This window comes from Miniopterus natalensis, chromosome 19, assembly GCF_054644295.1.
Source record: "Miniopterus natalensis isolate mMinNat1 chromosome 19, mMinNat1.hap1, whole genome shotgun sequence".
Lineage (NCBI taxonomy): Eukaryota > Metazoa > Chordata > Mammalia > Chiroptera > Miniopteridae > Miniopterus > Miniopterus natalensis.
In genome coordinates this window covers 17888845-17913635 of record NC_142099.1, presented here as the reverse complement: position 1 = coordinate 17913635, position 24791 = coordinate 17888845, and the positions used below count along the sequence as shown (strand labels likewise).

At 34.1% G+C, this 24791-nt stretch overlaps 1 protein-coding gene across 3 annotated transcripts in view; it reads left to right on the top strand.

Moving 5' to 3' along the window:
- COP1 (COP1 E3 ubiquitin ligase) overlaps positions 1-24791 on the top strand; it is a 93440-nt gene that overhangs the window by 31115 nt on the left and 37534 nt on the right. For all 3 annotated transcript variants that reach the window (XM_016221443.2, XM_087828287.1, XM_016221442.2), the window contains 5 exons: positions 8346-8405; positions 10327-10403; positions 16843-16900; positions 19530-19644; positions 22084-22219. In XM_016221443.2, coding sequence (XP_016076929.2) covers positions 8346-8405; positions 10327-10403; positions 16843-16900; positions 19530-19644; positions 22084-22219 — 446 coding nt within the window. The remainder of the gene's footprint in view (positions 1-8345; positions 8406-10326; positions 10404-16842; positions 16901-19529; positions 19645-22083; positions 22220-24791) is intronic.

The window sequence follows — 24791 nt, the reverse complement described above, 5'->3', positions numbered from 1 at the left end:
TACATTTCATAAATTTCTTCCATAATTGGAGTTGGGTACATTAGTGATCTGTAATCATAATGAACTTTACTCTAGAAAATATAGTGGATTAATATCTCAAGATTTAGTGCAGACAGAATGAAGTGAGTGGTTATATTTTTTGCAAAATTATAAAGTATAAGTTCATGTTTAATCCTCAAAATGAATATAATTGTTAGAGGTCTTATCTCTTGTAGTATAGTTTATACTTGAACTTATTCAAGCAAAATACAAAATGATCAGGAGGCATACTACTGCTTTTGCATTTATTTTCCTAAGATAAGCATTCAGACTTTGAAAATTAACTTTGTGATTTCATACTTATTTATTTATCTGTTCCTCACCCGAGGAATAAATTGATTTATTGATTGATTGATTGGTAGCCTCCTGTACACTCCCCTATCTGGAGATCAAACCCGAAACCTAGGTGTGTGCCCTGACTGGGAATTGAACCCGCAACTTTTTAGTGTATGGGATGACACTCCAACCAACTGAGCGACCTGGCCAGGGCCATACTTAACTTCTCATTGGGGTTTTGATGAGTCTTGATTTAGATATCGATATATACCAAAAAGAAGTTAAATCTGCTTTTAAGATTTAACATATTTATTCCACTGTCCCATCTCACTAGTATTTTAGGGCTATTAGAATCTTAATTTAACCTTCATTTTTGACTTATTTTATCCTACTGACTCTTTTGAATATTAAGAGACAGGAATGTGCACTTAGTATATCTCTGAATTAGTTTTCTATTGCTGTGTAACAAGTTACCCTCAAATTTAATGGCTTAAAACATCAAACGTTTATTGAATATCTTGGGTCAGGAACGTTGATACAGTGTAACTGAGTGCCTTGGCTCAGGGTTTCTTACTAAGCTACAATCAAGCTGTTGACCAGGACAGCAGTTATCTCAGTCCCACTGGGATAGGACCATTTCAAGCTCACTCACTGGCTCTTGGAAAGAAATGCCAGTTTCTTGCCACATGGGCCTCTCCATAGGATAGCTTACTACATGACAGCTAGCTTCCCTCAGGAAGTACGTGAGAAAGCAAGAGAGAGTTTTGAAAACAGCAGTCACATAGTTTTTGTAACTGAATCTTAGAAGTGACATCCCAACATGTGTACTGTTTTCTGTTCGTTAGAAGCAAATCATTAGGTCCAGCCTGCACAAAGAGAGGACATTACAGAAGGATGTGAATACTGAGAGGTGGGGATCTTTGGAGGCCTGCCTATACACATATTTAATCAATATATGTGTATAACTGAACATGTTATTCTTCATGTTCAGATTGAACAATTGGGCTTTGGTTTCCATGAAAAGCCAGTTTCATCTGTGCAAATTTGTATTAGCACTTGAACGAGTTGCTGTATATTTCATTTGATTTCATTTTAAAATATGCTTCTGGACATTTGTGGTACCTATTTAATTTGCTGTAATGGGGCAGTTTTGATGAGCCCTGGTTTCTTTTTGGTTTTGTTTGGAATGTTAATGAATTGAATGTTTCAATGTTTTTATGTGAAGTACACAGAAAAGTTTATTAAGCAGATTTACAGTTTAAAGAATCATAGTAGAGTGCCCATCCATGTACCACCATCCTGATTAAGCAATAGGTTATTGCTAGGAATTCTGAAGCTTTCTTCCCTTTCCAGTTTATATCCTTCCTCTTTGCCCATTAGGTAGTTAATATTCTGATATTTACGATAATCACCTCCTGTTTTTCTTAAGTGTTTTGATGCCTAAGTATTTATGTCTCTCTTTTTTTCAACTTACATAAATGCACTTCTATAGTAATATGTTGTTATTGTCTTCCTTGGCTCAGTGTTAAGATTCATCCGTATTGTTCTATGTGGCTGTAGTTGATTATTTTTGTTGTATTCTATTACATGAATATACCCCACTTTTGTTGCTGATGGACTATTAAGTTGTTCTTGGTTTGCAGCTATTCACAAAAGGCTCTACTGTCTTACATATGTATCCAGATGTATGTTAGCATATATATCTGTATGGAATGTATATAGAAGTGGGATTGATGAGTCATAGGATATGAACAAACTGTTTTCCTAAGCACTTGTATTACTTTAGTTACACTTCCTATGGGCATTGTATGAGTCTTCCTATTGCACTGAACTTATGCCAATACTTGGTATCAATAGACTTTTCAGTTTAGCTAATCTTTGGGGTATGTATTGCTATCTTTTTATGGTTTTAATTTGCATTTTTCTGATGACTAATTATGTTGAGCACCTGGTACTATGTTTATTGGCTATTTAAAGTTTTTGTGTATGTGTGAATTACTTGCTTAAGGCTTTTTGCATCTTTTCTGTTTTGTTAGTTGATTTTCTTAATGGTTTGTTGTTTATATAGTCTAGATAAAAGTTCTTTGTCTTATCTATCTATCCATATCTATCTGTCTATCTGTCTGTCTGTCTATCTATCTATCTATCTATCTATCTATCTATCTATCTATCTATCTATCTATCTATCATCGCAAATATTTCCCTCTCTAATTGGGCTGCTTTTTTCATTGTCTTAATTGATGTTTGATGAGCAAGTTTCTGTCTTTACTAGAGTCAAGTTTATTCATCTTTCCTGTTATAATTAGTGCCTTTTGTGTCAGGTAAGAATAATTCTCCACTGGAGGTCATAAAGACATTTTTGCTATATTGTTTATTTGAATCTTTAATTCCTTATTTTTCACATTCAGATCTGTAATTTACTTGGAAATTTATTGTGTATAGTGTGAGGGATAGGAAACTTTTCATATAGATAACCAGTCATCTAAGCATCCTTAATTAAAGGGTTCTTTCCCCATTGCTTTAAAGTACTGTCTTTGTCATACATTATGTGTCCATATATGTGTGGGTCTGTTTCTAGGCTCTCTCATATGTGCCACTGGTCTATTTGTCTTATTATTTGCAGTACCACATTGTATTAAGTACTGGAACTTTAAAGTAAGCTACTGTTCTTTAGGAATGTCTCAGCTATTCACGGCTATTTGTATTTCTATATAAATTTTAGAACCAGCTGTATATTTTGGTGATAAACCTGTGATTTTTATTGGGATTACTCTGTAGATCAGTGTGGGAGACTATATCTTTACAACATTGAGTCTTCTAACCCATAAACATGGTATTTCTTTCCGTATAGTTGGGTCCTTAAGAATGTCCTACAGAATTTTGATATGTTTCAGGGTATTATTCTTATACATCTTTATTTAGATTTGTTCTTAGGTCTTCAATCATTTTTTTATGCTATTGTAAATGAAGTGTATCTTTCAGTTTCTTGCTGTTTGTTGCTGGTATATAGAAATAGAGTTGATTTTTACACATACATGTTTTTGTATATAGCAACCTCGTTAAACTCTCATTCTAATAATTTGTAGATTCTTTTATGTTTTCTGTGTACACATCATCATCTGCAAATAAGTTTAGTTTCTTTCTTTATGATTCTTATATCTTTTATTTATTTTTCTTGTCTTACTCTGCTGGCTAGGACATCCGGTACAATGATGAATAGAAGTGGTGATAGCGGGGCATCCTAGTCTTGGTGCTGATCTCAAAGTGAAAGCTTTCGGCGTGTCACCATTAGGTATGATGTTTTCTGTAGGTTTTTCCTAGGTACTTTTTATCATTCAAGGAAGTAAATTTCTGTTCCCAGTTTCGTAAGAGGATCTTTTCCTCTTATCATTAGTGGGGTTTGAGTATTCTCCAGAATTTTTGTGCATTTGAGACGATAAGAAATTTTTTGCATTCTGTTAATGTGAATAATTACATTGGTTTAATATTAACAAGTAAATCAACTGAGCACAAGAATACCAACCGTCCTGATTTGCCCAGGAGTATCCTAGATTTATCACAGAATGTTCTGCATTCTAGGAGACCCCACCAGGACCGTTGTTCGCCTCACTTGCATCCCTTATGGAAATCAGACTTGGCATGATGTACACCCTCGTCTAGGTGGTTTGGTGTGCTGATACTTCATTTGGGATTTTTGCATCCTGTGTTCATTAGTACTGTTGTCCTATAATTTTTTTATACTGGTCTTGCCCAGTTTTGCTCTAAATATTGTTTGTTAACAAATGAGTTGGGGAATGTACCCTTTTTACGTTTTTCTGGAAGAATCTGTGTAGTCTAGGAAGGATATCTTGGCTGAATGTTTAAAGATCTTGCTGGAGAAGCTATCTGGACCCGTTGTTTGTTTGCAGAGTTTTAAACTATTGATTCAGTTGCTTCAACAGTTATATGCCTGTTCAGGTTTTTGTTTTAGATGTCATTTTTGATATGTTATACACATTCTAGGAGTTGTCTATTTCATCTGACTTTTCTATTTATTGGTATAAGATCTGTTTCAATGTTAAATTTTTAATGTTCCCAGAGTTTTTAGTGGTGTCCTTCATTCCTGACTCTGCTGATTATGATGTGGCTTTTCCTCTTTTTTTCTTGATTGGTTCTTGCCAGGGATGTATAAGTTTTGAGTCTTATCTAAAAACCAGCTTTTGCCTTTATGTTCTTTAGTTTTGTTTTCTATTTTATTAATTTATGTTCTCTATAATTTCCATCCTTCTACTTTGTTTGTTGTTGTTGTTCTTTTTCTAATTTGTTAACTTGGTTGTACATATGCAGACTTTTTTCTAATATAGCATTTAAGGCCAAAATTTTTTTAAAGGCTGAAGCTATTTTCATATGGCATTTTGTTCGTTATTCCTTAGTTTAAAATAGTTTTAAGTCAGCGAGCTGTTTATAAATAATTACTTATTACTTGGACATGAGGATTTTCTTGTGTTTTTGTTACAGATTTCTGTTATAATTGGATTATCAGAAAATTTGTTTTGTTCGTTTGAATATGATATTTGCACTATCACCTAGTAGTTGGTTACATTGAGAAATGTTTGTGCTTGAAAAGAATGTGTTTTTTGCAGTTGCATGGCGCAATGTAAACTTAAATGTATGGTGATAATTTTCTGCATTCTTACCGATTCTTTGTTACATCAATTCCTTGTTACATGAATTACTGAATCATTTTTGAAGGGAGTTTCTTATACAGAAGAGGTTTGAATTCCCATTTTGATTTGTTTATAATGTCTTTTAATATATCTTTTTGTATATTTTTTTAGGGGTTAGTCTAGGTTTTACATTATACATTCTGACTTATTACAGTCTACTAGTACTGACATCTGTTTACATTTGCTTTTAAATAAGCCATCTTAATATTCCCCCTATAGTCCAGTTAATTTTTTGGTTGGGGGAAGGTTCTTGCTTATTCTGTATTTTCTTCTCAACTTAAAAAAAAAGTTTTCTGTGGAAGGGCTGAGTCAAGCCTGCCAGTACAGGACATAGATATTATTAATTTTTACTTCATATGACTAAATTTGCTTTGCTTTTGGTGGTAACTTTATTAGAATTTGTGTGTGTGTGTTTAAAAACTTTTTTTAGAGCAGTTTTAGGTTGACAGCAAATTGAGAGGAAGGTGCGGAGGTTTCCCGTATACCCCTGCCCTCACAAATGCATAGCCTCCTCCATCATCAATATCCCTCACCAGAGGGTACATTGGTTACAATTCATGAGTCTACACTTACTCATCATAATAATCCAAAGTCCGTAGTTTACTTTAGGGTTTTTATTCTTGGTTTTATACATTATGTGGGTTTGGAGAAGCATAATTACATGTATCTATCATTATAGTATCATACAGAGTATTTTCAGTGCCCTAAAATTTCTCTGTTCTCCACCCATTCATCCCTTCCCATACTCCCAAACGCTGGCAATCACTGATTTTTACTGTCTCCATAATTTTGCCTCTTCCAAAATTTCATAGAGTTGGAATCATACAGTTTATAACCTTTTATTTTATTATTTTTAATTTTTTTTAGTTTATAGCCTTTTCGATTGACTTTTTGAATGTAGTAATATGCATTTAATTTTCCTCCATGTCTTTTCAGGCTTGACAGCTCGTTCCTTCCTAGTACTGAATAATATTCCATTGTATGGATGGTAACAGTGTTTATCCATTCACCTACTGAAAGATGTCTTGGTTGGCAGTTATGAATAAAGCTGCTATAAACATGTTTTTGTGTGGTTACAAGTTTCCAATTCCTTTGGGTAAATACCAAGGAGTGTAATTACTAGATCATATGATAAGAGTAGTTTGGGGTTTTCTTTTTTCTTTTTAAAGAAACTACCAAACTGTTTTTCAAAGTGTCTGTACCATTTTGCATTCCCATTCACAACAAATGAGAGTTTGTGTTGCTCCACATCTTCATCAGCATTTGGTGTTGTCAGTGTTCTGGATTTTGGATGCTGTAATAGGTGTGCAGTGGTAATCTCATTTTTATATATTAAGTTTTGCTACTCTGTTTTTAAACCAGCTTTTTTCTGAAAGTGTACCAGTGTTCTCTTGTTCAGTTTTGAATGTCATCTGATTGAAGTAGTCTTAGAGTATTGTAAAAAAAAAACTTAGGGTGGAGGGAAGTTTATTAGATGGAAGAGTTGAAAGCATTTGACAACTCAAGAGTGCTAATCACTTTTTTTATACCCCACCCCTGGTTTCTAGTATGGGTCTTTTCTCCTAGTTTTGTACCTACCACTTTGCCCTTGATAGTTAATGCAGGGTCTCGCCTTCCCTTGCCCATCTCTTATATTGGTGGTCCCTACTATCCAGTTCTTGTTTTCATCTCTTCTGGCTTTGCTGGTTGACATCGGGGTGATTTTGTTCATTGTCATAGCTTCAGATTTATTATTTTTCATAGCTTTTGTTCCTTTGTATGTATTATTATTATTTGCCCTGCTTATTTGTATTTTCCCACTGTTTTCTACCTGGAAAAATTCTAATCCTTTAAGCCTCAGCCTTTCATTTAATTTCAGATGTACTTTCAGTTATCCAGTTACCCATTCCCTACCCCTGAGCTTTCCATCTAGGTTAGGAGCAATCTATGTTCCCTTAACTATGCATACCATCCTCATCATGCTTACTGTGGTGTAACTATTGGTTTACTTGTTTGCTATCTTCCCTAGACTAAGTTCTATGAGGGCAAGGGCTATAGTTTTCTATTTTTTTTATTTTTTTTTTATATCTTTATTGATTTCAGAGAGAGGAAAGGAGGGGGAGAGAGAGAGAGAAACATCAGTGATGAGAGAGTCATTGATCGAGCCTGCAACCCGGGCATGTGCCCTGACTGGGAATCGAACCCTGATCTCCTGGATCCTAGTTTGATGCTCAACCGCTGAGCCACGCCCGGCTAGCCAAAATGTTTGCATTTAAATGGCGTGGGAAAAGTTTATGATGCAATAAGATATCAAAGAAAGAACATATTTTTTTAAAAAATTGTCTTTATTGTCGAAAGTATTACAGATTCCCCCCCCCTTTTTTTTAAGTTTTGCCTTCAGGGATATTTATTTATTCATTTATTTATTTTGATGTATCTTTATTGATTCAGAGAGAGAAAGGGAGAGGAAGAGAGAGAGAGAGAGAAACATCAATGATGAGTCATTGATTGGCTGCCTCCTGCACGCCCCCTGCTGGAGATGGAGCCCGAAACCCAGGCATGTGCACTGACCTGGAATCGAACTGCGTCTCCTGGATCCTAGGTTCATGCTCAACCCCTGAGCTATGCCCAGCTGGGCCACATGTCTCCTTTTTTCCCCATTGACCCTTTCCACCGAACACCCACTCCCTGCCCCAGGCCTTCACCACACTGTTGTCTGTGTCTGTGGGTTATGCATTTATATATGCATATAAATTCTTTGCTTAATCTCTCCCTGCCTACCCACCCACCACCACCTTCCCTCCGAGATTTATCAGTCTGTTCCATACTTCTGTCACTTATCTATTTTGTTCTTCAGCTTATTATGTTCTTTAGATTCTACATATAAGTGAGATTATGTGATGTTTGAAAATGCTTAAGAAGGAAATGTTAAGATGCTAACTTGTGGTTGCTTTTGGATGGTGGAATATAATCTCTGTGAGGCTAATTTTTATTTTTAAAAATGGGGTTAACAACTGGCATGCTAACATTAATTGCTGACAATGGAATGAGGTTCTTTGGATGTCTTGTATTTTTATTTAGTGAGTCACATTGTCATTGTTCATCTTTTTATTATAAATGCAATTCTTGCATTAAAAAAGTACATTTTGTTTTCTTAAATATTAAGTCTCTTCATTTACATTTTAACATAGGACTTCCAGATCTTTTTGTGTATGGGTTTTCATCTCTACAATTTATCATTAGTGCCTAGTTTTCTAGAAATTATTTTTCAAATGTAAAGTTATTTTGTAATCTGCTGTCAGTATGGTTCGATTTACACTTTCTCTTTTTCTCTTTTATCTGCAGCAACTGGAACAGATCCAGAAGGAGCTAAGTGTTTTGGAAGAAGATATTAAAAGAGTGGAAGTAAGATATCAGGAATTTCTCACCTCTAGCAATTTTTCAATTTCATGAAATTGTCACTTTTTCTTTAAATTGCTGCATTAAATTTATGGGATTGGGCTTCTCTGAATAAAAAGTAACAAATGTTGCTTTAATTTTAATTGAGAGTGCATTTTTTATAGGAAAGGTATTGCTTTCTTGATGATAAAATGTATCCTAAATTTGTTTTCAGTGTGTTTTATTGCCGTAATTAGTTTTGGGCAGGTTGAAAATATTATTCAATTTTGTGTGTGCCATCATATTAACTTAAATCAACTCCCACAAAACCCTCCATTATTAATATTAAAATATCACAATTCCATTCTTTTATTAAGTAAATATTTTTTTACATACCTACTGTGCATTACTAGGTGCTAATGTTAATTTTAAAAAAGATATGAAACCAATAATATTCTTACCAATAATCTAAGAATTTATCGTATGATACAGTTTACTTATAGAAACCCATGGGAGGATCTTTTAGAGGCTCATAGGCTATTATGATGTGAGGCTATTATCTTTAGCTGTATTTAAATTTACTGTATGTTTTTAATTATTCACAGGTGTTACACTTTTGCTGATACATGTTAATTGACATTGAGTTTACTGTTAGTGGAAGTTCAGTATCTATATTGATGTCCCTTGCTTGGCTATATGATTGAATTGAGTTTGGATCAGTCAGAAATAATTCTGCTTCACTATGTATCTTTAGTGGCATTTTAAAATTTGCTATATTTCCATTAATCAAAATATAGAACATAAAAAAGGAAGCCACGTCGTTGGTATGATTCAAAGGCATAATTTATGCAATAATGCTTAATTAGGAGTCCTTTTGCTCTGGGTTAATGATCAGACTTAGAGTTTAAGTCTTTATTAAACAAAGCTAATACTGAATCAAGGGAAGTGTTACTTTTTTTAATGTTTGCAGAGGTTATTTTTAAAGAAGAGACTGACACGTTCTGTTCTTCTGGACTTCAGAGAATTGAACCTGATGATCCAGTTATCATATTGTCATATTTATCAGTAGTCTCACCGAGATCAGTGATTAACCAGTTCACTGTTCACATAGTGTACTGTGTATCTCATTTAGAATACTGTTGACCCTTGAACAACACAGATTTGAACAGTGCAGATCCACTTATATGCAGGTTTTTCTTTTCAACAAATACTGTAAATGTATTTTCTCTTATAATTTTCTGTTTTTTAAATATGTTTTTATTGATTTCAAAGAGAGGAAGAGAGAGAGAGAGGGAGAGAGAGAAACACAGTGATGAGAGAGAGTCATTGATTGGTTGCCTCCTGCGTGCCCACTGGGGATCGAGCCTGCAACTGAGGCATGTGCCCTGACTGGCAATCAAATGGTTCATAGGTCGACGTTCAGCCATTGAGCTGTGCCGGCTGGGCATGATTTTCTTAATAACAATTTCTTTTCTCTAGCTTACTTTATTTTAAGAATACAGTATATATAATGCATATAACACAAAATATGTGTTGACTGTTTACATTATCAGTAAGGCTTCTGGTCAATAATAGGCTAATAGTAGTGAAATTTTGGGGGAGTCAAAAGTTATAGCAGATATATAGGGAGGTTGGGGGTTGGTGCCCCAACCACCATGTTGTTCAAGGACCAACTATATTTACATTTGTCTTTTTTTGCATTGGTGGCTTTATTAATGATGAACAATATTTGTTGAAGAGTATCTAGTTTTTAAGAATATGTATCTAGAAAAGCTTACCTCTTAACTTTGTGGATACTCTTGAGCTTTTGCACTCTATGGAGAGGAAGCCTTGAGAAAGTTGGATGTTGATACAAAAAAGGACTGATAAAAACCTGGTCATATCTGGTTTTGATTTTTACATCTTCTGTTTGGAGTACCTACTATAACTCAAATAATTATGCTTTCAGGAAATGAGTGGTTTATACTCTCCTGTCAGCGAGGATAGCACAGTGCCTCAATTTGAAGCTCCTTCTCCATCACACAGGTACAAAACTTCAAACTTGTAATTGCATAGGATTTATGTTACAAAGTGCACCTATGGTACTAGTCCTTGGGGACCTTTTCCATGTAATGTACAAAACACCAGAGAAATTACTTTTGGTCATGATCTAGAAATGAGATTCAGGTTACCCACCTGTTTCTTTAATGCTTTGAATTTTCATACCAGGTATAGAATATTATAATATTATGAATTCACTGTTGGATTAAAGGTTTGGTGGATTTCTTAAAATAATGGTAGCTTTAAATATCTAGTGAATTAAAAAATCAGATAACATTAAAAAGCTATAATTTTAGGACATAAAATGGTAGTATTAGGGGAAATTTAATAAAGTAAAACCTTGAGCTTTTTCCATAATTTATTGAATTTTCTTCAGCAGATCACTTTCCCCAGATTTAAAATGAGGGCATTTAGATAGGTGAGTTTAGATCTCCCTGGCATCGTCTCATAACTCTTATTAAGTTAATTAAGTCTTTTTTTCTATATACTTTATTAGAGCAGAGTTTATATTTGTCTAGCTTGCGACTGTTTCCCTAGGTTTTAGAGTGACTGGCCTCGTTTAGTATTTGTGAGATAAAGAAAATGTCTGTGGTTCCTTCTGAAGTTCTATTTGATGAAATAAGTGCTACCTAAATTCTGAAAACTTTTGCTTGAAATATTTAAAGAGCAATATTCCATGTTTTTAACTGGCTAATCCATTTAGGCTAATGGTCCAATGGGAGCTTTTTATTTTATTTTTAAAGATTTTTTAAATGGATTTTTTTAGAGAGATAGGAAGGCAGAGAGAAACATTGAGCCTGCAACCTGAGCATGTGCCCTGACTGGGAATCAAACAGGCAACTTTTGGTGCATTGGACGGCACACTCAACCCAGTGAACCATACAGGCCAGGGTCAGTGGAAGCTTTTTAGACAAATAGGTTTTGGATAACGTGGGTTATCATGCAGTTTAATGCCAACATGAGAGATTATAGTAGCCTTCAGAACCTGTGAGTTCAGGAAAGCTATAGTGGGTCTAGTTTGGTACGATATGTGGGGAATGGGACACAGGGATATGTTCTAGTTAAAGAGCTTTCCTGAAATGTTTGCTATTTTCCCCATTAACCATTTTATGGAAATCCTTGTGAATTCTAGTTAATTTGGGGGTCACTTTAGCTAAGTAATTCAGATTGCTTTTCTCCAAGCTTATTTAAAACAGTTGGGAATGACTCCGTCTCTGGTATATTGTTATATTTAAGCTTAGCTTTCACTTTCTAATATACATGGGATCTTTATCCATGAAATATTTTCTGTGTGAGTACATATAGGCAAGCAAAAGTTGTCATGTCACAAAATATTCACTAATAAACTGACAGTTCCCATTATCATATCCCTCTCTGTGTAATAATAGTAGCATGCCTTTTAGTCTGTTGTGCCCAGGTCTTTATTACTCAGTCTCTCACTGATGGCTTTTACTAACACGTGACAAGATAGTATTATATTCATGTAACTGGCTCTATTTATTCAATACTTCTGATGTGCTTGATACTGTTAAATGTTGAATCTAGTTGGCAAAGCCCCTAATGGTATTTATCTTTTGGGGGAGTGTGTGTGTGGATGTTGAGGAAGATACTAAATAAGCAAAGTTATAATGTAGGAGTAGTAGGTAATGTGTAAATAGTACCTCAGGAGGTAAAATTAGGCCTACTAGGGGTTTGCAGAGGTTCTATTTTAGTTTAGAAAGTCAGGCTTCTCCAAGGAGCTGGCATTTAAGCTGATACATGAATGAAGTGTAAATATTGAAAGTCATGGGAGAGTTTTGAGCAGGATGTGATTTAGATTTTAAAGTGTGTACTGGGGTTTCCATGTGGAGCACAGAGAGGAGTTGTGTCCCTTTCAGCCCCCTGCATGGGAAGCCGGGAAGAAAGTGAGAAGCATTCCAACAGTCCGAGGAGAGGAGAGGATGACTAGGATTAAGATTTTATCCATGGAAGAGATGAGAAGTGGTTGCATTGTAAAATAAATTAGCATATCTTATAAAAGATACAGGGTTTCATGAAATCTATGAAAATGTTGGAAAATTGCTAAAAAGCATGCAAAGCTATCAACAGATAAGATTCTGGTAGACTTAGACTGGTGAATAGTTGAAGAAGGGAAAATAGGCAGACATATTTTCTTCAAAAGAGTGTTTTGACATTTTATTAAAACAAGTAGTTTTAATATTCCTCAGAATTTGAGAGAGGCACTTGGGGAAAATGTTGTTGCCCTTAAATACTCTTGGAAAATGATCTTTAAGTTTGGGATATGAAATTGAACATGTTGAGAAGACTGTCATGTTATACTATCAATATTTGATTTTTCTTTATTTTTAAGAAATAGTATGTAGTTGCAATTATAATTCTCCCCCTGATTATTAGCTTTATTATTTAAATGCCAAACACTTTTTGTTTTTATTCCTCACTGTAATGTTTTGATTTCTCTTTTAAGCAGGTTTATTATTTTAAAAGCCTATTTGTAGAGTTGTTTATTTCTGTGATGAGGATTTTCTTTATATTTCAGCTTATTGAATTCTGTATAGACTCTGGGTCTATGATTAGCTTATGCGTTTAAATGTAAAGAGAGGAGGACGGATAACGGACCTCCCGCCCCCAGGACTTTGTCTTCTCTATACCATGATTTGCTGTGACTATCATAGCCTGTCCCTTCTCCTTGTGCTGCCTTGTTTAGACTCAGTATCACATAGAGTCCAGCAGTGATTTTTAACTACTCTACAGCATATTGCCAGAAATCTGATCACACTTCTTTCCTCCTTAAAGTCCTTCAGTGGCTTTCCATTGTATGTAAATTGGTTTAGATCCAGCTTTTTTGCATGGTCTTTCACACTCACCTATACCCTTCCTACCATTTTTTCTTATTAGAATTTAATTTAACTCCCCAAACAGGATGTTAGGGTACCTTTATATATACTGCTCTTTTTGCCTAGAAACTTTGTGGATTCATCTCTTCAATAGCTTCTCCCCAAGGTTAGGTAATTACAAACATATTTTAAGAAATCTCTGCTATCGATCTATGATCCAGGAGATCTAGATTCTATTCCCGGTCAGGGCACATGCCCAGGTTGAGGGCTCGATCCCCAGCTGGGGGCGTGCAAGAGGCAGCCAATCAGTGACTCTCTCATCATTGATGTTTCTCTCTCCCTCTACCTTCCTCTCTCTGAAACCAATAAAAATAGATTAAAAAAAAAAAGAAATCTCTACTATACATGCATGGAGGACTTTTGAATATGAATGATGTTTTGCCATATTTTAATGAAGTTTATTGTGTGGAAGAAGTAGTAAAACCAATTGATTGTTTTACTGTTGGGAGTACAGGGGATACTTACCTTAACTCTGACCCTGTACCATGCAGAGGAGTTCAACTTGATGTCATAGGCAATGGAAGACCATTAAAGAATCTTACAGAATTTTTAACTTGAACTAAAACAAAAAAGAAACACAAAACACAGAAATCAAACCCCATGGCAATAATAGAGAGGGTACTCTTCCTACATCTATAATTTTTCATTAAATTGGTAGGTAATAGAAATGTAGCGAGTTATGGAAACCATTTTTGAAATGGTGCAGTTTCTTTTTTTTTTTTTAAATATATCTTTATTGATTTCAGAGAGAGGAAAGGAGAGGGAGAGAGAGAAACAGAAACATCAATAAGGAGAGAGTCATTGACCAAGCCCGCAACCGGGCATGTGCCCTGACCGGGAATCGAACCCTGATCGCCTGGATCCTAGGCTGATGCTTAACCACTGAGCCACGCCTGGCTGGGCGGTGCAATTTCTTTTATTTAGAATATTTGAAGAATTTTTTCTTAGTCATTCAGCTAGTTTTAGGGGGTGTATCAGGCATGTATAGAACACTGTTTCAGGCACTGGGAATACAGTTGTGAATATGACAGACCCTAGAATCCTGCTATTATAGTTCCACAGCCTTAGGATGGAAAATAAGTTATGCTAGAATATGGTATAAACAGACCTTCAATTCCAAGAGTTAAAATAATCAGAATGAATTTAACTCTAAAACTTTAGTAATCATAATTTGATTAGTAGGCATTTCAGGATTTTTTAAGAAATACCTTTAGGTTCTTGTTATAAACAAGAATTTTCACTGTTTAATGAAGCTATTGATAGTCATCCCTTCCAATTCTGAATTCTAAGGTATGAATAGGCCAAATTTCAATAAACATTCTCAGGCGTGCATCTAAAAAAAAGGGCAGAATTAGAAAGGTTTATTTTTCAGATTTCTTCTGTCTGGTCTGTATGCAATAATAAATTTTTCTTAGTGAATAAAATTAAAACCTGATATAAAATAAAAATCAAATTCTGCAGACTAAAGTACCATTTGAAACTTGTAATTTCAATATCATCAACAAATTGATGAGTATTTTTAAATTGAATTTATTGGAGTGACATTGGTTAATAAAATTATATAGGTTTCAGGTGTATAATTCTATAATACATCATCTGTATATTGTATTGTGTGTTCACCACTCCAAGTCAAGTTTCCTTCCATCACCATTTATCCCCCCTTTACCCTCTCCTACCAGCCCCCTGTCCCCCTGGTAATCACCATGCTATTGTCTGTATCTGATGAGTATTTCTTATACACACTAATACATCAATATTATTGTTCAGACTTGTGATCAAAGAAATCTGAATTATAACACCATAAAAATCATATCTAGAAATTCTTCTATTCTATTGACCTCTAAATGCACAGCTACATAATTTTATTAATGTTTATACAAATGCTAGGGGATTGGGTTTTATTAGTAAAAGTAACAGAGAGATTTTTGAATGCATGGCATCTCCTTATTTTTAGCCCTATTAGTCCCTGGATGGAGTATACTGAAAATAACATGTGATCTTGTCATACTCTGTGCAAGGAAGGTGAGCGTTGGTTATATTTCATCAGAAGAAACCCGTTATGTGTTAATTCTTTAATTTTTAGTGTAAGTGCTTAGAAGGCTTTCTTGTCTAATTGAGTCTTATTATAGAAACAGTTAAGGACATAGTGACTTAAGATCTGTTAATATGTGTTGCTTTTTAAAAAGACTACTGTGAGGACAGTTCCATCTGATTTATTATATTTTTGAAAATGTGAGGTTGAATGTTACTAATTTTATTACTAGAGGGTAAAATTTATTGAATTTTTACTATTTTTTGGCATTGCACTGAGAACTTAACACACTTATTTTAATGTCATATCTCTCTGAAGTGTCTTCCTCATTTAAAAGATGGAGAAACTAGAAACCAAATTAACGTTAGTAACTTGCCCAGGGTCATTTAGCTGCTAAGGGATGAAATTCAAACTCACTCTGTGCTCTTAAGAGTGCCTCTCATATTATAACCTTTGAGGTTATTTGTGTACTAACATAAAATAATGATTATGTGTAATTGTGTAGAGAGAACCATTTAAATACCCTCAATTGCTTAATGTATTAGGATAGACAAGAATATAAATATTTTTATAGTAGAAATAAGGAAAAGGAGTTTTTAAAATATAAATAACTGTTGGTTTATCATGGCTGGTATATATGTTATGCCATTTTCAGGTGTTAATAGTTTTCATAGGCAAATTTATTGTGTTTAAAAATGGGAAGGCAGTAAGAGTAATGAAGTGATAAGATAGAAATGGCAAGATAGAACTAATAGGAATAAAAAGATAGTCTGGACTTCTAGAGTTACGCAGAAGAATGCACAGACGGTGTAACCAAATGTAAAGAACCAATGCAGAAAGCAAATTATATTTGACCAGAGCAGAGCAAACTGGTATATAGGTTTGAGATTATGAAAGAAAGATTATTGGTATTTTACCATTTATTCCATTCTTTTGATAGTTTTCTTTAATGTGAGATGATTATCATAACATTGGACCTGGAAGGGACTCTGGATATTGTAGAGATAAGTTTAGTTCCCACTCATCTCACTTTGCAGATAGGAAACTGAGTGGTTTTAAAGTACTTGTCCAAGGGCACATAGCTCTTTAGTGCACAGCAGCATTTGTTAACCATTGCTTTTAATTGCATGCTTGTGCTCTTTTCCCAATACTCTTCTTTAAATGGGGTTCCAAACAACGTATTAATGTAATGTATCTGAAAACCAGGTTGAAGCAAATATATCTATGTATACACCTGTCCAGTGACTATTTTCTGTTGATATTCTTTCATGGTTGCATGTTTAAGGTAGTGGGGTAAAGGGATAAATTGTTTAAATATTTGCTGATTTTTTTGTTGTCATTTAAGGGTTATGCATTTATTTGATGTCTCATTAAATTATTGGTAATATTTTCTTTGCTTAGAAATTAGAAATATTGGATTCACGTATTTTAGTTTTACTTTTTCTCTTGATAAAGTAATATAAACACTGAAATCACATCTTTTCTCTTCATTTTGCAGTAGTATTATTGATTCCACAGAATACAGCCAACCTCCAGGTTTCAGTGGCAGTTCTCAGGTAAATTATATAGTTAACAATAGGTTTCAGTGGTACCATGAATATAATCATCCGAGTTATAAAATCAGAGATTGGTTTACTGTAGAAGCCTATAATAAATACTACTGTTTTGAATACTGTGTCATTGATTAGGACTTGAGTAGTTTTGAGGCATAATCAGCTATTTATTTGCTCATCAATGATGAGTTAAAAGGTTTTTTTAAACATACTGGTAATGGTAACATCAGACCTCTAGAAGAAGGAAATACTGTAAGAAGAAATTATGAATAATCAAGGTATTGTTTCTCAGGAATAAGAAAGTAATAATCTGCTGATGAATTACTCATCATTGTGTTGAGCCAAGTGATGTGTATTTACCAAAAATTGTGAGGCAACCTAGTTTTGGATGGGTTAAAATGGAATTGCACTGAATAAATAAATTCAAGAAAAGCTTAGACGGAATATTAGCAAAATAATTGTGAAGGTAAATTATGCTATAAAAACTGGAAGCCAAACCAAATAGTGTTGAGTACTCTTTGTTTGTGTTACATGTCATATTCCTGATTTTTGTTATTGTAATTCTCATGTTTAAAGACTATGAAATCTTTTCTCTTTCTACATGGAGCTGATCACATTTTTTAAAATCTAGAGTTTTCTCCCTTAAAAATTACAAAATATGTGTTGGTACATAAAAGGAATATATTTTATGAATATGTAAATCAGAAGCATAATAATAACAAAAAAACTTATGAACCAAGCTCCTGTGTTAATTACTGGAACTTTAATGGTACCATTCAAGTTACCCATGTTCTCCTAACAAATTCCATCACCCTACCTCATGTCAAGAGATAATCACTTTTCTGATATTTGTGTTTATCAATGTGCTGACTTTTAATAAGTTACATGTTTTTCAGAGTCTATTAATTTAGAACTCCCACCAGAGTAGTATATGAGTTCCAGTTTCTCCACATTGTTGACACTGTTGAATTTCTAAATGGTTGCTGCTGTAGTGGGTAATACTAAATGGAACTTAGTTGTAGTTTTACTTTGCATTTTCCTGTCAATAAGGTCAGCATCTTTTCCTATGGCCATTCATGTTTTATCTTTTGCGAAATGGCATTTCATGTCTTTCTCCCCTTTTTTTGTATCAATCTTTTTCTTATTTACTTGTAGGAGTGTTTTTAAAATGTATTCCGGATACTAATAATTTGTTCCTTATGTGTTGCTTATGGCTTATGATCTCCAGAATTTCTGTGTCTGTATTCAGTACTAGAAATTTGTCAACATCAATTCTTTAATTGTTTCTCCTTCAGTATGTTACATGTTCTGAGTCTGAGTATTTAAATCTTACTGTCTTTTATGTTTCTTACCCTCTCTTTCAAGTTTTCTATCTTCTTTACTTTTATCCTTCATTCTGAATAATTCATTCTATTCATTTGCAATTTCTCTTTTCAGTCTCCAAATTTCAGTTCTAGCACTTGTCCTTTTGTAGGTATTGACCCCAAGTAGGTACTGTTCTCTTCCTCTTTCCGCTGTCTGCACCCTTATCCGTATTTTGTTTACCATCACCTCTCTCCTGAGTTCAGCTTCCTGTTTAGTTGTTTATCTGTTATATCTTTGGAAATTGTCTTACTTTCTCGTGATTCAAGCACTGCTTTAAAATAGTGCCTACCATCTAGTTTTAGTGGGGGTTCACTTTAGTGTTTCTTCATAATAATGCCTTAATATTTCTTAATACATTTACAGTTGTGGCATAGTTATCCGTGAACTTGTGTCATCTCTCGTTTTGTATCTTATCTCTGTATCTGTTTCTGTGCCGCAAGCATAATCGATAATAACCACCTGTGGAAGAATTGTCTTATCATTTCAATTAACATATGTAGGTAATATTATACACAGTTGACCCTTGAACAACATGGGGTATGCTATTATATGCATTATATACTATATTCTTACAATAAAGTAAGCTAGAAAAAAGAAAGTGTTCTTAAGAAAATCATAAGGAAGAGAAAATACATACAGTATTTATTGAAAAACAATCCATGTATAGGTGGACCTATGCAGTTTAAACCTGTGTTGTTCAAGGGTCAACTGTATTTTGTTTTTTATAGGAATTATGTGCCAGTACATTTCAGATTTGTTGTCTTTGTCCATATATATATGATTTAGTTACTTTGATCTTCTAAACTATATGTCAGACTATTCAGTGCATACATATTACTCCCCCTAATCTCATTCAGTTTAAACTCAGGGACATGTTCTGTACAGTCAAGCACAGTTTCTGTTATGCAGAAGAGTTCAAGGCTACAATACAGGGATGATGAAAAAGTGGTTTGCTTTATAATTGTCTTCTAACCATTTCTGCATATTGACTTTCTTAAAATTCTAAATTTTAGAATGAGTTATAATGGATTTTATCTTTATTTAATTTGGAGATTTTGAAAGAAGCTTTTTATTTTTACAAAATTGGCCTTAAGAGCCTATGTTTTCACTTTAAATCAGAAATTGGAAAATGTGGTGTAAGAACTATGGCTTTTTACCATTTGTAATTATTTTAATGTGATGAACTTTTGAAATTATTTATCCTGTGCAGAAAAAAAGTATGTTTTTTTTCCTGAGTTATAAGTGTCTTGTCTTGTTATCACTTTAGACAAAGAAACAGCCTTGGTATAATAGCACATTAGCTTCAAGACGAAAACGACTCACTGCTCATTTTGAAGACTTAGAACAATGTTACTTTTCTACAAGGATGTCTCGTATCTCAGGTACACATTTAGGACTTCTTTTTTTAAAAATTTAATTTAAATTTTGTGTGTGTGTGTGTGTGTGTGTGTGTGTGTGTGTGTGTGTTTTGTCTGGCCCCCAGTGGCCAGATATTACATAACTTAATACATGTTCATCCCAATAAAGTATCTCAAATTTATATTTCAGATCCATCTCTAGCTTCCTATGCTGGATTTATGGAAAGTTCTATTTATAAAACAAAAGCGTGTATTTTTGACATAGTCTACCAGAGCTTTGTGAAGATTCTTAAAGATCTTGGAAAACATTGCTTTCCCATAGCTAGTTTTGTTCTCTTTCTGTGTTTGGAATTTTAATCTTTATATAGTGAGCTATATAAAGTTAAAAAAAAAGTAACCATGAATATGTAGCTAGCAAAAATAAGTTTCATTCAGTTGCCTCCTATTATTCAACATTTATTAAATTCTAAGTGTCTTCTGTGCTAAGAATGAAAAGATGTAAGAACTGGTTTTTGTTGTCAAGGAGTAGTATAAACTTAGTGGGAGAATGCAACATGTAAATAATCACTGTAGGGATTTCTTAAGAGTTGTATTTAGTCAAGACTAGTGTTAATGAGCTAAAAAAGGTAAGCAGAAACATATTCAAAGTAGAAGAAATAACTTTTGTAAAGGCATGAATGTAATAGTATGGGATATTTTTATTGCTTTTTGTTAGCTCCCTGATCTTTAGCTTTTCTTGGTATCTTTGCTCACTAACGAAGTTGGGACATTAATACCAATCCTACAGGTTTTGAGGTGTTTTTTTTAAGTTGTTCAGGTGATATATATAATTTACAGTGATTGATATAAGTTGGGGGCCCAGTTAGTTAATGTCCTTAGTAGTACACCTGCTCAAAATGAAGGCCACCAAAAAAACAAATGTCTGATACTTTATTAGTTGTTTAAAATTTAGCCTTGGTTTTCTCTTGAGTTGGCACGTTTGTATTATAATTTACGCATTGCTTAGATCCTTTGGCCAAATATGTCTCAAGATTGGTGGTGCAGGGAAAAAAAATATTAGATTTACGTAGCACTTTTCCTGTGAAGAGTATGAGGAATCCAAGGTTGTTGATAAGTGTGTTTGAAATTAACAATCAACAATTAATATACATATGGAAAGCTTTTATTTTCTTGCCTAGGAATTGAGTCCCTTTTTGAACCTCTCTAATAGTCCATAAATTACAACAGGAAGCTGTTAAGTTGAAAGTGATCTGAGACAAGTTCATGATAGCCCTTTCAGACATCATATGTTGGTATGATGTTGAAATACAACCCCAGGCAAGTGGTGGACATTTAAAAAGAGATCGGAAAGAGAGATTGGGCTAGGCTATTGTTATTAATAATTTTTAACTAGCAGCATAGGCATGCCGTGGGATAGTGAAGGTAATCACAAACCAATTTAATTTATTTTGGGGATGTAGCTTTATAGGAAAGTAAAATGATAAGTGAAGACCAGGAGGAAGATTAGATTTTTATTTTTGTGGGCATAGCTGTATTATACTTAATACACATTGTCCTTAGTTTTTAGGAATCTCAAGCTTATCCTATCAAATGTGCACATTGACTACACCAATCATATTGCTGAATGTGAAGTTCTAGGGTACCTAAAAGTTTGGTGGTTCTTTTGTATATTTTCAAATGAGAACCTGCCCTACATCCCCCTTTCTCAACTTTTATTTTCTGCTATGAAAATGAAAGTTGAAGATTAAGAAATTAATGCCTTGGCTCTCAATTGTAATTGAAAGAGGAGGTAAATTATAAAGCATTAGAAGAGAGAAAAGAGACACTGGATACATTTTTACAAACTAATCTGTAATTAGGATAGGAGAGGTGATATGGCAGCAGATATGTATGGATGTTCATAAACCAACCAAGCAAATAAAATCCTACCTTTTTATAATCAGATAAGTGAAATGTAATTCCTATACTTTCAGATACAGAAATAACTATTTTTAGTACTTTCTTTATAACTTCTGTTGAAAGTAGGTGTTAATGTAATGAATGGTGGTGTAATGGCCAGAGGTTCAGCTACCCTAGAAAAGGATTATGGTCTTCAACAGAATACACATTCTTTTTTTTTTTTTAATTTATCTTTATTAGTTTCAAAGAGAGGAAGGAGAGGGAGAGAGGGAGAGAGAATGTGTGTTCTTGCCGGGCCAGGCATCGCTCAGCGGTTGATCGTCGACCTAGGATCCAGGTGATCGGGGCTCGATCCCCAGTCGGGGGCAGGCAGGAGGCAGCTGATCAATGACTCTCTCATCATTGATGTTTCTATCTCTCTCTCCCTCTCCTTGCCTCTTTCTGAAATCAATAAAGATATATTTTTTAAAAAAAGAATTATTGTTTGTATTTAGAATATTATTCTTAATCTGTGGATATTGCTCTTTGATGCTATAGTTCACTTATTATGTTTTTTTAATATAGATGACAGCCGAACAGCAAGCCAGTTGGATGAATTTCAGGAATGCTTGTCCAAGTTTACTCGATATAATTCAGTGCGACCTTTGGCTACCCTGTCATATGCTAGTGATCTCTATAATGGTTCCAGCATAGTCTCTAGGTAAGTACTGGGCAGCACGCCTTAGTATTTTCTTTTGCAAGAGTATCTAGAATTTAATTGAATTTGAGAAGCAGTTATAGTGTTATGGTTAAGAGACTGTGTTCTGAAGTCAGTTACCTCCTAATTTTTAGTTCTGTGGTCTTAGGCCAGTTTTTATTCTCTTTAGCCCTCAGTCTCTTCATCTCCAGAATGGGATGATTAATAGTATCCATCTCATAGGGTCAGAGTTGTGTTCCTGTAATGTCTTTGACTGGTTTGGTGACAAGGTATACTCTCCTCATAAGTGCTTCCTCTTCTCCAGTTTTCTGGATGCGTTTGTAAAGAATTGCCATTATTTCTTCCTTATATTTTATAGAACTCTCCAATGAAGCAGTATTGACCTTGAGTTTTTTCTGAGGGAAGATTTTAAATACAAATTTAATTTTCAATATATGTAGGGCTAACCAAATATCCATTTCTTTTTGATTGTGCATTATTTTTAGTTTGTCTTTCAAGGAATTTGTCCATTTCATTTAGGTTGTTGAATTTATTTGCATACAAGTGTTTATAATATTCCTTTATTATCCTTTGAATATCTTTAAATTCTATAATGATATTCCCTTTCTCATCCCTGGTATTGGAAATTTCTCCCCCTCCCCCTCCTTAGTAGTCTGACTTAGAAGTTTTGTAATTTTATCTTCTTAAGTAGCCAGCTATTGGTTTATTGATAATCTCTGTTTTTCTGTTCTCTGTTTCATTGATTTCTATTCTTTATTGCCTTTTTTGGTTTCTTTAGGTTCAATTTGCCCTTATCTTTTCAGTTTCTTAGGATAGAAACTATCTGAAGTTGAAATCTTTCTTCTCTATTGTAGATAATTTGCGTTATAAATTTTCCTCCTAGCACTGTATTAGCTACATGCCATAGATTTTGATGTGGCATCTTTCCTTTTCTCCAAATTTTTTTTATTGTGGTAAATACACATAATGCAAAATTTATCATCTTAACAAGTTAATATTCAGTGATACTAAATACATTCCTAATACTGTGCTACCCTCACCACCATCCATCTCCGTAATACTTGCCATCTTGTAAAACTGAAAGTCAATGCTCACTGAAAAAAATAACTCCTCATTCCCCCCATTCGCCAGTCCTGGCGACCACCATTCTACTTTCTGTCTCTCTGATTTTGACTAAATATCTCATATAAGTGTAAGCAATATTTTTAATAACATTTCTGAAAGAAAAATTTCCAATATTCAAAGTTTATTAGGACAGATGAAGACTAGTAGGCAGCAACAAGGGAAAATAGCATACAAAGAATTGAAGGGACTTTGAAACTTTAATAGAACCAATGATTTTTTTGCTTTTCCTAGTTTCTCACATTCAGATCCATTATTGGTTATAAGTTTATTTTAAAGGCTTTTAATTCCTCTCAAAAAAAGACATTTAATGAATTTATTTGGGGCCTTGGCTGGGTTGCTCGGTTGGAGCATTGTCCTGTACACCAAAAGGTTATGGCTTCCATTGCCAGTCAGGGCACGTACCTAGGTTGCAGGTTGGATCCCCAGTCAGGGCGCATACGTGAGGCAACCAATTGATATTTCTCTCACATCAATGTTTCTCTCTCTCTCTCTCTCTCTCTCTCTCTCTCTCAAAATCAATAAAAACATATCCTGGGGTGAGGATCTAAAAAATAAAGAAAGGATTTATTTGGGGAAGAAGGGTAAGACATTAGAGATGAAAAATGATGTTGAATTTGGTCCATTATTTCATATTGTAGAAGAAATTATTCTTACTGTAAAATTGTAAGAAATGTATCTACTTCTGATCACTTACTTGCAGTGACTATCTCCCTGAGAGAAAAAGCTGAACCAGAAACTTTGCTTTTAAATTTTTTCTTCCTTTACTTCTGGGTAATTTCAGGTTATTTAATGCCATACTCATAAATCCACAAGGGGGCAGTATTTGTTTACCATAACTGTGTCTCAGCTAATTACACAATAGGTATAGAAATTATTGCTTAGGATGAAGTACATAGAGAGCTCATCTTACACTTAGCAGTAATGCCACTTTTGCACGTTTTCTTAAATTAGGTATTCAGTAGCCACCAGAGAAGAATGATTTAAAGCATAGTTTAAACTCTGACTAAGTAGCAATGGCTGTTCTCTATTCTTGGGTTGAATTTTACATAACCTAGATTGTTATGTTTAAAACCACTATACACTCCATTTGTAGTCTAGAGATTAACATTTTTGCTTATGCTTTCTCAAATTTTTGAAATAGAATTACAACAGACATTAGTAAATTCATAAGAAAATGGTTATATATTGTGTCATTCATTGCTGCTAGATCAATCACTACACGGGTGATGTGGCGTTTGATTACTTCTTTTCAGACACCATTATAAGTATTTTATATGACATTGTAAGTATTTCACTGACTCATTTAATCTTTATATTAACCCTGTGGAGTAAGGCATTGCTGTTAATTCCATTCTACCGATAAGGAATTGAGGTGAAGAGAAATTCTCTAACTTGTGTAAGATCAACACAGTGCTAGTAAATGACATAACTAAGATTTGAGCTAAGATAT